The 12,150-nt window shown below is 32.9% G+C and overlaps 3 protein-coding genes across 21 annotated transcripts in view; 1 reads left to right on the top strand and 2 right to left on the bottom strand.

The window, feature by feature from the left end:
* Positions 1-680: 680 nt before the first annotated feature.
* Positions 681-5,313, bottom strand: Prx2 (Peroxiredoxin 2). Its single transcript, XM_076440801.1, has 4 exons — positions 5,156-5,313; positions 1,472-1,621; positions 1,086-1,394; positions 681-1,002 (listed from the first exon to the last, which is right to left on the bottom strand). The coding sequence occupies exons 2-4, from the start codon at positions 1,603-1,605 to the stop codon at positions 858-860; spliced, it is 588 nt and encodes a 195-aa protein (XP_076296916.1). The 5' UTR covers positions 1,606-1,621; positions 5,156-5,313; the 3' UTR covers positions 681-857.
* A 2,650-nt stretch (positions 5,314-7,963) lies between these two features.
* LOC143217065 (putative peptidyl-tRNA hydrolase PTRHD1) lies at positions 7,964-11,338 on the top strand. 4 transcript variants are annotated; one of them, XM_076440803.1, is made up of 3 exons: positions 7,964-8,172; positions 8,821-9,106; positions 10,037-11,338. In XM_076440803.1, exons 2-3 carry the CDS (start codon positions 8,921-8,923, stop codon positions 10,208-10,210), a joined length of 360 nt encoding a protein of 119 aa, XP_076296918.1. In that variant the 5' UTR covers positions 7,964-8,172; positions 8,821-8,920; the 3' UTR covers positions 10,211-11,338. The 4 variants fall into 4 exon arrangements, with proteins under 4 accessions (XP_076296918.1, XP_076296917.1, XP_076296919.1 ...); XM_076440802.1 differs by having other exon boundaries at positions 7,968-8,172; positions 8,920-9,106; XM_076440804.1 differs by lacking the exon at positions 7,964-8,172 and adding an exon at positions 8,179-8,401 and having other exon boundaries at positions 8,920-9,106.
* Positions 11,306-12,150, bottom strand: part of LOC143217063 (uncharacterized) — a 277,026-nt gene continuing 276,181 nt past the window's right edge. For all 16 annotated transcript variants that reach the window (XM_076440794.1, XM_076440791.1, XM_076440789.1 and 13 more), the window contains one exon: positions 11,306-12,144. In XM_076440794.1, the coding sequence (XP_076296909.1) occupies positions 12,076-12,144 (69 nt within the window). In that variant the 3' untranslated portion in view covers positions 11,306-12,075. The remainder of the gene's footprint in view (positions 12,145-12,150) is intronic.

Raw genomic sequence — 12,150 nt, 5'->3', positions numbered from 1 at the left:
TACACTGGTTTTTAGGTCCAGACATGGGGTGCTGAACACGTCAATTGTGTTTGTCTCAAAGTTACGTAAAATTGACTGAAAACTTTTTTTATCCAAGAGTTTGTAATCCACGAAAATTAATAAAAAGCGTGAAGCTCCGATATTCTGTACTGTTATTCTTTTACTTTTCAATAATGTACTACCAACTCTATAATTGCACCTACTTTATATGTACTTATAAACAGAACTGTAATCCATTTTTGTTAGACAGACTAAATAATTGGATTTCTTTTGAATTCATAGAGATGTCTACAAATTTTGAAGCTTAAATAACCTGGAAGATTTAGAATTTCGACCAGCATAAGTAATATACCTACACACAATGTTATTGATAAAGAAAACAAAATGTTCTAATTCAGAGAGAGAATCGTGAAAAAGTTAATGGAATTACACTTTCATTTTAAAATGATCGATGTAAGTAAAATTTTCAAGAAAGTAACTAAGTCTATTAAAAACTAATCAAGAATAATATTATATTGTATATACTTTGAGAAACAGAAAATAACTATAATGATTTTTAAGCATTTTATCAATAAAAGTTGTTAATTATCATAGAAGTTCTATGTATACTTATTATAGTCGAAAGACCAAATATACACGATAAGATTGGTATACGTAAATAATTTGTATGAACACTGAGATTATATAAAGACACTTGTTTATTGTAAAAAAATTAAGTAGGTGATATTTGTCTTTAAACTAATTTAAATATTTTAGTACTACATATAATTATGGAATTACTGTTCTTTCTTTAAAGAAACAATCTATAACAACACAAGTAAGTTAAAAGACGTAGGTGAATCAATTTATTTGTTGATTTACGAGCTCTGGAAATATTCTTTCGAGCCAGCAACATCAGGTTTCATTGTTTTCTTTCCCGGTTTCCAGCCAGCTGGACATACTTCGCCATGTTTATCGGTATATTGAAATGCTTGAACCAAACGCAATGTTTCATCGACGGATCTATAAAGAAGATGATATTTAGTAAACATGAGAAAACAATATTAAATTACATTTAAGAACTGTCACATTGTACAGTGTCTTACCTGCCGACTGGTAGATCATTGATTGTAACTTGACGCAAGTTTTGTTTGTCATCTATGATAAAAAGACCACGGAATGGAACACCAGATTCATCATCGAGCACACCATAGTCACGTGCAATTTTGCTACTCTTGTCAGCAAGAAGGGGAATGTTCATCTCACCAAGACCACCCTGTTTACGAGGTGTGTTTACCCATGCTAAATGACTGAAGTGAGAATCAGTCGATGCTGCAATGAGTTGGCAACCAATTTTCGCAAATTCATCAGCACGATCGGAGAAAGCAATGATCTCAGTTGGACAAACAAATGTGCTGCGAAACAAACGATTATTGAGTACATCAGTAAAAATGGTAACATTATATTTAGATTATTAGAAAAGAATACTTACAAATCTAATGGGTAAAAGAAGAGAACAACATATTTTCCTTTGTACTGAGAAAGAGAAATCTCTTTGAACTCTCCGTTAACCACAGCAGTACCACGGAAGGCAGGAGCTGGCTTCTGAATAGCAGGAACTGGCATGATGATTTGTTAGTTTCTGCAATCAGAATGTTCAATTACAAGTATCTGAGAAATAATTTTATTTTGAAAAACAGAATATTGATACAGTTTTTTAGGTTTTGTGCAATTGTTTAGATGAAAATCTAATCTTACTAGCTTATCAAGTTAGTAATTTTCCTACAATAATACTTTGAAACAGAAAATAATGATAATAATGACTTTTAACTATTTTATCAATACAACTGTCGCATTTTCAAAGAATTTTACATTAATTCTCTGAAATAGAAGTAGAGAATTTCCTCATAAAAGCTTTTACTAGTAAATTATGAACATCCTCAAATTATCAAGCAGAAAAGTAAAAGTCAATAAAGTCCTATGAACAAACAAGCAAGTGAAGCCAGAAAGCTAGTATTAGATAGGTAATAACACCAATGAATTGCAAAGTGCAATCAAACTGTGTAGCACACAGAAAAAGGTCATTTTATTACCTGACGTGTCAGAACAATTGAACACTTTAGCTACCACAAGCCTATTAATAGATATTCTAATGTGTGACTCTGCTATACCTAAAAGAAACTCGAGTATTTCTTTTTAACCCTTAAATGCATTGTGTGTTGCCGTTTGGCAACATTGCATTTTCTGGCTCTACATTCATTGCAAGAACGTTTGGATGCTTTTTACGCATTGTAGCCACAAGGCAACAAACCGCTCACATGTATTTGTATACGGTGCGCGTAATTCATGCGTCGTAGATTTTCTAACCTCAAATATATGGCAACATATGATAAGTTTGTAATAAAAAATATTTTCACAAAGATGTGATTTTTTCCCTCATTTTTCCCTTAATATACACTCTTTTTTTAGTAATGTTTGATAAATAGAAACTGTAAACAAAGTATCGTGCATTTAAAGGATAAATACTAAGTCCAAAAGAAGTTACTGAATTATATTGAAAATAAAATTGTCATTGCAATTGGACAATGAATTGTAAATTCATTAAGAAATTCTTCGTTATTGAAATATACAGGGTGAGTCACCAAACGTTACCACCTCAAATATCTTTGTTGTTCCTAAAGATACGTAAAATATGGTAAGGACAAAGTTGAATGGTACAATGGGGCTGACACGATGCAAAAAAAAAAATTTTGTTTTTATGTCATTTTTTCAGAGATATGAAGGTGACCTTCATTTTTTTAAATGGAATGAGGTATTTTTTAATACATCAATCGATGCAGCTGGACATTCGTTATAATAAAGTACTAACCTATGTATGTCGAAAAGTTATTAGTTCAGGAGATATTTCAATTTAAATAACTCTAAAACACCATTACTGTCGTGATAAGACGTTACATAAGTAAGTAAACACTGACGTCGTAGTACGACAGTAATGGTATTTTAGAGTTATTTAAATTGAAATATCTCCTGAACTAATAACTTTTCGACATACATAGGTTAGTACTTTATTATAACGAATGTCCAGCTGCATCGATTGATGTATTAAAAAATACCTCATTCCATTTAAAAAAATGAAGGTCACCTTCATATCTCTGGAAAAATGACATAAAAACAAAATTTTTTTTTTGCATCGTGTCAGCCCCATTGTACCATTCAACTTTGTCCTTACCATATTTTACGTATCTTTAGAAACAACAAAGATATTTGAGGTGGTAACGTTTGGTGACTCACCCTGTATATTTGAATGACTCTCTGTTAGGAAATGGCAATAAAAGTACGGTGTTAAAAATGAAACAATTGCTACTGCTTTCTAAAGGGGTTGCATATTAATTCATGCTACCAATTAAAAAAACATAAAACTGTAAATAAGAGAACGACAATACAACGTTAAATTTATCAGACAACGAATTTACGATAAAATATAATGTGAAACAAAGAAGTTGTTATTGAACATAAGCAAAATTGTTCATATACAGGTTATTTAACTGTGTGTGTCAAATATTGAAGAGTAATTTTACAAGTCAATCAATAAACTGAAAATAAATATTAATGAGTTTGCTGTAATGACTTTGTTTTTTCCACACTTTAACAATTAAAATTCCGCAGAACCTCGAAGTGATGTTTGTAAGTCAGACCAGGAAAAGTTTAGATAATGATGTATTATGCAAAAGACAAGGACAGACAGATGATTTATGCATTGCTATTGATTAATTTTAATCATTCATAGATCGTTGTTACTCCAAAATTGCTATTCTTGATTTTAGTCTTTATGTACGTATAATATAAAGTTATAATAAACGGTTATGAATTTTAACAGATAGAAAGAAATTTAATATATACGAATTTAAATTTCGTGTAACTAATGTTAGATAAATACACATAATTTCCAACCCACAGAAACATATAGTTAGGTGATTAATGATTTCAAATTTATAAGCAGAAATATTTTTTCAAATACATAGAGAAATTCCCAAGAAAATTCGATATTGTTTGTGAAATAATAGATTATTTTTAATAGGGTGTACATAAAAGTTACAACATACTTTTAACCGCGTAAAAATGAAGAGTAAAGGACTAGACATATCTAGTTCTACATATATATGTAGAACGTTAAATAATTCATATCAGAACGACTTGGAAAACATATTTTTCAATTTTAGTAACTGCGCAGTTCTGTCGTGTTCATAGCTTATCATATCATATTTAATTCATAAACTAAAAGCTACAGTTTAGAAAAGAAATCGATGTTCTATTTAATTCTACAATCACACGCGACTTTATGAATAAGTCTATGCTTTATGATACCTAGTTTTGCTTGTGTCAATATTTTTATTCGGTGGTAAGTATATAAGTGTCTATACATGTATATATAAGCATGAAAAGATTCTTTATTGCTTCATATAATCAACTGTGGATTATCTAAACAGAAAACGTGTCTCTTGGTGTAGGTCACGATAATGTGAACGTAACGTTCGCGCGATAAATACACAATTAAAGTCTTATATGCGAACTGGAATGAAAAATATGGTCAAGGACAAAGTCTAACAACGCTAAAAAATTATAACGTTTCTAACGTTCGAACCAAATTATATTTTAATATAGTTAGTTATATTTTATAGAAATATATATACATACATATATATATATATAATAGTGTGAAATGTACGGCGAAAGCAGCTTTATATTCGTACATTAGCGAAATTCTCAAGGCGCTGAAATTACCGCAATTTCATTACATTACGCAGCAACTTTTTGTACAATACAAATGAATCCGTGTGCAGCAATGGCGTAGGCACTTAGAAAGTATAAATCTGACCTTCGTACGTTTTTGAGATATTGAATAAAATCCCGAGAAAATGGATTGATGACAAAGGGCAAGTGCAAAATAATTTAATTACGTAACCTCAATTGCTGCTGAATGCGATAAAGACAATCATATATTATAAATATGTACTTCTCAATACTGAAGTATTGCATTATTGTTTGCAATAGAGCATCGCGATTGTTTTAACACCAGTTTTAATGTTTATACAAACAAATAAACGTTAACACGAGTTCGCAATAAATGAAACGAGTGCGTCGTTATCAAACTTGTTACAATTAAATTGAACTATACCTTTTTCTTTGTGTAGAAAAATCTAGAATGCAGTCGAGCACGTACTTCCACGCTGTCGAAAGAATGTCTTGTGAACACTTGTAAACCGGCTACCGGTTTCAAAGGGACGAAGACCAAGACCTGATTCACAACGGAAAAAGAAGAATTAACGCCATCTACAGATTGCAGTGCCTCCTATTTCAGGATTGAAATTATTCATACGGTACGTATATACTTTAAATATATAAAAGCACCGTTTTAAATCGACAATTTTATTTAAATAATGAATTATCATCTTTATTTTCTTCAATTATCTCAACAGAGAGGAAATGAGTGCATACGCCTGGATTTTGCCCGTGACCATTATAGTGCTGCCGCCTACTCTAGTGCATAGCCTGCATGACTTCCTACATTATCTTTAGCATGGACAAGAACCTGCATCATCTTTAGCCTGGATCAGATCCTACATCATCTTCAGCCTGGACACCGACGAAGTATAGATCAAAAACACGATTAGTAAATACAGACATTGTATCACTTCGCTGTACATTTTATGTATGAATCTACAATGAATAAATAAAGATAATGTAATAAAGAAGCGTGTCTACGTGTATATTTATTGAGCATCCAATTTCTCCCGAATGTCCGACTTGTCGTAGAGTTGTACTACTGCAATTCGTGCCACCTCCTTCGATATCATGTGCTCCTAATACTTCCTCAATTTTCGAAAATTTTCAACCGTCTCACTTGTCGTTGACTTATACTACTGAATTTTCGAAATTTTTCAAGCGTCTGACTTGACGTTGACTTGTACTACTGAAATTTCGGATACCTCCTTCGACATCATGTTCTCCTAATACAAAGTTCAATTTTCCAGATTTTTGAAAATTTATCGACCGTCTGACTTGTCGTTGAGTTGTACTACTGCAATTCGTGCCACCTCCTTCGATATCATGTGCTCCTGATACTTTCTTAATTTTCGAGATTTTTAAAATTTTTCGAGCGTCTGACTTATGGTTGACTTATACTACTGAAATTCGTGCCACCTCCTCCGATATCATGTGCTCCTGATACTTTCTTAATTTTCGAGATTTTTAAAATTTTTCGAGCGTCTGACTTATGGTTGACTAATACTACTGAAATTCGTGCCACCTCCTCCGATATCATGTGCTCCTGATACTTTCTCAATTTTCGAGATTTTTAAAAATTTTCGGCCGTCTGACTTGTCGTTGACATATACTACTGAATTTCGTGCCACCTCCTCCGATATCATGTTCTCCTAATACAAAGTTCAATTTTCGAGATTTTCGAAATTTTTCGGGCGTCTGACTTGACGTTGACTTGTACTACTGAAATTTCGGATACCTCCTTTACTATCATGTTCTCCTGGTAGAAATCCAAAAATTCCGGAAAATTTTCGAAAATCTTGAAAATTGAACTTTGTATTAGGAGAACATGATGTCGCAGGAGGTGGCACGAAATTCAGTAGTATAAGTCAACGACAAGTCAGACGGCCGAAAATTGGCGAAATTTTTCGAAAATCTCGAAAATTGAACTTTGTATTAGGAGAACATGATGTCGCAGGAGGTGGCACGAAATTCAGTAGTATAAGTCAACGACAAGTCAGACGTCCGAAAATTTTTAAAAATCTCGAAAATTGAGAAAGTATCAGGAGCACATGATATCGAAGGAGGTGGCACGAATTTCAGTAGTATAAGTCAACGACAAGTCAGACGGCCGAAAATTGGCGAAATTTTTCGAAAATCTCGAAAATTGAACTTTGTATTAGGAGAACATGATGTCGCAGGAGGTGGCACGAAATTCAGTAGTATAAGTCAACGACAAGTCAGACGGTCGAAAATTGGCGAAAGTTTTCGAAAATCTCGAAAATTGAACTTTGTATTAGGAGAACATGATATCGGAGGAGGTGGCACGAAATTCAGTAGTATAAGTCAACGACAAGTCAGACGTCCGAAAATTTTTAAAAATCTCGAAAATTGAGAAAGTATCAGGAGCACATGATATCGAAGGAGGTGGCACGAATTTCAGTAGTATAAGTCAACGACAAGTCAGACGGCCGAAAATTGGCGAAATTTTTCGAAAATCTCGAAAATTGAACTTTGTATTAGGAGAACATGATGTCGCAGGAGGTGGCACGAAATTCAGTAGTGTAAGTCAACGACAAGTCAGACGGTCGAAAATTGGCGAAAGTTTTCGAAAATCTCGAAAATTGAACTTTGTATTAGGAGAACATGATGTCGCAGGAGGTGGCACGAAATTCAGTAGTGTAAGTCAACGACAAGTCAGACGGCCGAAAATTGGCGAAATTTTTCGAAAATCTCGAAAATTGAACTTTGTATTAGGAGAACATGATGTCGCAGGAGGTGGCACGAAATTCAGTAGTGTAAGTCAACGACAAGTCAGACGGCCGAAAATTGGCGAAAGTTTTCGAAAATCTCGAAAATTGAACTTTGTATTAGGAGAACATGATGTCGCAGGAGGTGGCACGAAATTCAGTAGTGTAAGTCAACGACAAGTCAGACGGCCGAAAATTGACTCAGAGTATAACTCTACGATATGTGGGACATTCGGAAATGGTTCAATAAATATAATACGCAGATATTCTTTTTAATACACATAGTCTTTATTTATTCATTGTAAAAATTCATACATAATGTGTTTGTATATTGTACATGTACATAACTTGTGTATATTACATTCTTAACATTTATAACACAAATGTTATTGACTAGCTCGGAGAGGCTCGGCACACCGTCATACTTCTATTTAGTGTAATACATACAGTGCAATACTGCAGTACAGGGAGGTATTTACGGAGTACGGACAATTATATTAGATGATCATCTTGCTATCATCTGCTATACTTCGTTTGTGCTGCGGCAGCCGATGGATGAACCCTGATAAACCCGCTATGTATTTACCACTTGTAGCAAATGCTTGAAACGCTGTATTGATAGTCAGCAGACTGCGGATCTTTGTGGAAAAGAAAATTGTTTGAATAATATCAACAGATAGCGGTAATTGCCTAAAGACACTTACAATTTAATAAAATGTATTTTCTGGTTGATAAATAGTAATTGAAAAGTTTCTATTTACTATAATGTGGAACAGAGTTATTTCATTCGGGAACTAATAAGTGGGTTTAAATAGGACAGTCTAAAGTACGTTTTGGGAAGACAATTACTAAAGATAGTATTATTTCTATTCGTCTGACATTACTTGTACATTCAAACGAACTGAGGGAAGGTATGAGTTTATTTCAAAGTGTTCATTATTTTTTGAGGTTATTAGAAGTAGCATTACGGTATTTCGTTCTAATAGCAAAGTGTTACCGTAATCTTTTTGAAAAATATCGCGATTTGATTTTGAAGAATTAGTATTTGTTTATTATTATTGATATTTTATACTCATTAAACATTTTCGATGTTTCACGTGGTGTTTGCCCTAAATTACGAACACATTTAATTGAAAATTAATGTCATCTGAAACAGGGGAGGATAATGCAATTTCTTAGTTCATTGATTTTATAATAGATTTTGCTGTATCTATTAACCAAACTCTTTGAATTTGGCAAATTTTGTAAAAGGATTACAAATAGTAGTAGAACCTTTCTATTCTACTTCAGCGGAATTACAGATATTACTATTACAAATATATTATTACAGAGTAAAATCACACCAAAGTTTTTTATCTATCATCAAATTAAAATTAGATAGTTATTTGATTTTAACTTGAGAAAAATTGGAGATACTTATTATTCTTAGAATGACTGATATAGTTCAATATGTGCTGGTGCGAGGAGACCTTTTGAAGACGTTGAAGTGGCCCATTGGTGCAGTTATAGCTCAAGCATGTCATGCTTGCACAGCAGTTACTCATCTTTTTTATAATGACAGTCACATGCAAGATTACCTATCTGATATAGATAATATGCACAAAATTATACTCGAAGTAAGTATATAATTTTTGTGCATTAGATTTTGAATTCTTTAAGTGCAGAATGTTTCAAAGCTGTTTTTTTCGATTTTTTATTATTCGAAATTATATACAGTAGCGGACAAAAGTTTAAGACCGCTCTAAAGAAGACGATAACTTTTTTAATATTGTACTATACGATTTGAACTTTTTTGGGAAAAGCTAGAGCCATTAGTTTACTAAAGGATGTGAAAAGAAATTTTTTCAAAAATTGCAATTGATCGGAATTGTTGAAAAAATACTAAAAGTTGAATTTTTAACTTTTTCATGTGGGCCTATTAAACATATTCTGAAAATTTCGTCAAAATCGGTCGACGTTGCAATGAGCTACAAACATTTAAAGATGGTAAAAATTGCAGATTTTCACGATTTATTGCCGAAAAGAATTTTTGAAAAAATTTCTTTTCACATCCTTTAGTAAACTAATTGCTCTAGCTTCTCAAAAAAGTTCAAATCATATAGTACAATATTAAAAAAGTTATCGTCTTCTTAGAGCAGTCTTAAACTTTTGTCCGCTACTGTAACTGTTATTTAAGCCAGACCTGGGCGACGCTGGCTCAAAGAACACATGTTTGCTACTACTCTGGGACTGTCTTACCGAACTAGAGAAGGAGAGCCTACCGAGCAAGAGAAGGAGAGAAACGGTAACATGTGTTTTTCGAGCCAGCGTTGCCCAGGTCTGATTTAAGCAGTTGTGTCAATAGAGAATAGGTTCATGATTTGAGTATGTACAAATATATTTTTTTATGTTTGTCTTGTAACATTGTACCAATGAGCGGTCTTTTAGATATAGTCAATTAAGAAAAATTAGCAAAAGATATATTTTTTTATTCGCTGTCACATCATAACACTCAAAAAGTTAAAGTAGTAGCGACGTATGTTAATATATGACATATTTAACACTAGGTTCCAGATGAGACCAGCTTAAATACTTTATGTGCGCAATTGAAAGATAATGACATCCAACATAAATTGTGGATCGAACAACCTGAAAACATTCCAACGTGTTTGGCGGTAAAACCTTATCCCAAGAATAAGGTGCAATCATACTTCAAGAAGTATAAACTGCTTAAGCTATAATTCTACTAAAGCTCTAATTTACATGACTGCAGCGTGTATTTCTACATTGTACTCTGACAGTAATAAAAATTAACAGTTTGTAATAGTGGTGTGCATTTTCTAAGAGGTTTGTGTATATTTTATATCTATATATAATTTCATCTAAATAAATAATTAATTTTAAATATCCTTAATGGGTGAAATTTATTTGCAAAAGGGTGAATTTGGAGTGCAAAACCTATATAAGAACCGCTTTTACTATTTTGCCTTAGGTAAGATTTCTGAATGATTTGAATTACATTCTGTTTTGTTCTCTCTTTTTCACTGTGGGTTTTTTACTTTACACGATTATGAAAAAACGGCAGAATATTCCGGATATACGCTTATATTTTATTTTACAATACTTGGTAATATTGACAATGTGTACACATTATTCTTTTGCTTTACAGCTAATGTAACTCTAGTCTAAAGGAAACTTACCTAACGATATGCTTCATTAACTGATACTCGTATAAAAATTAGCCTTTGCTATCGTGCAAAAATATGCACTTAGTATATCTGACACACCGAAGGCAACAAAATTACACAGGTACACGCATATGCATTGTTCACGAAATAATACGTATCAGGAAAATGAGTTTTAACTATTTTTGTTGTTGTTGCTGTCACTGTAACGAATTCTAAACCATGATTCGAGTTTCAAAAACGTTTGAAACGTGTCGCTCCCGAGTCCTTGGTAAAATATAAAATTGGACCTTTTCGAAATAGTACGATCAACATTTCTTTTTAGTTCTTTTTTTTCGTTACACTTAAAAAGATTAATGATATGTAAAATGGTCAATAATTAATATGATCATGTATGAATATGTTAAATAGCATTTGTGCTTAAACTCGTTTGGTTGTGTTTGAATAAAAAATAAATTAACCGAGTAACTTAACGCTGATTAAAATTTACCTGAATATAAGTTAAACAGAACAATACTTCATTAAATAACGCTTAAATCGACGGGTTTATGCAGGTAAAATGATCAGTTCTGGTAGTGTGCTGCGTCACCTTGAGTGTTCGGTTTTTTCTTTTTTTTTTATACATATTCCTTTGTTTTTACGAATTTATCAGTAGCTAAGAAAAATGTATTATGTCGGTTGATATCGCAAGGATGATATAATACGACGGTAGATATTTTACGAAAGCTATATTTACGATGGTTGGAATTTCAATGTTACTTAATGCTCGCTTACTTATCTACCTCTTTCGTTCGAGTGCGAGTGGAATTGTTGCATAGCGCGTTTCCACGAGGTTCCAAGAAACACGATCGCGATTTATTTTTACATAGGATGCATTCCACAGCACTTCTCACGGAACATAGCGCAGATTATGCACGCGATTATCCAGCAATGTCGCTGGGCTAGTAAATCAATTATTTTTCATTTTCGTCGCATGTTTTATCGCGCGACACACGTTGTGCGATCGGCAGTTCGTTAATTTTCAACACCGCTCTTACTTACAAATAAAGTAATGTATAAATTATTGACACTTATATCTTCGTAGACAGATCGCCAGTAAAATCATATCGATATTGTTCTAACCGCGTTCGCGGTAATAAGCTCTAAATATTTATGTACACGCACTATTTGCGGACGCTAATCACTGTAAGTACACTTATTTACAACACTTGATGGCAAGATGATTAGTTTGGCATATAGGTAAGTATATGCAAAAAATATGTATACATAAAATATACATATATATTTCATTCATTTCTTTTTTTTTTTGTTTCGTTTCAGACAACTTGTTCAGTACGTCAAATGGGATGATGAGTATTTTCACGATGAAATATACACGGGGGTTCCTGGAAATGTGTGGCTGTCTGTGTGTTTTGTGTGTGTTACTGCCCTTCGTCTTCCAGCTCCTCTTCCTCCTCTTCCAGCCATTCTCGAAGAACGTTGTTTCCTTCCTGCAA

This window comes from Lasioglossum baleicum, chromosome 16 (assembly GCF_051020765.1).
Source record: "Lasioglossum baleicum chromosome 16, iyLasBale1, whole genome shotgun sequence".
Lineage (NCBI taxonomy): Eukaryota > Metazoa > Arthropoda > Insecta > Hymenoptera > Halictidae > Lasioglossum > Lasioglossum baleicum.
This window is presented reverse-complemented; position numbering and strand designations above follow the sequence as displayed.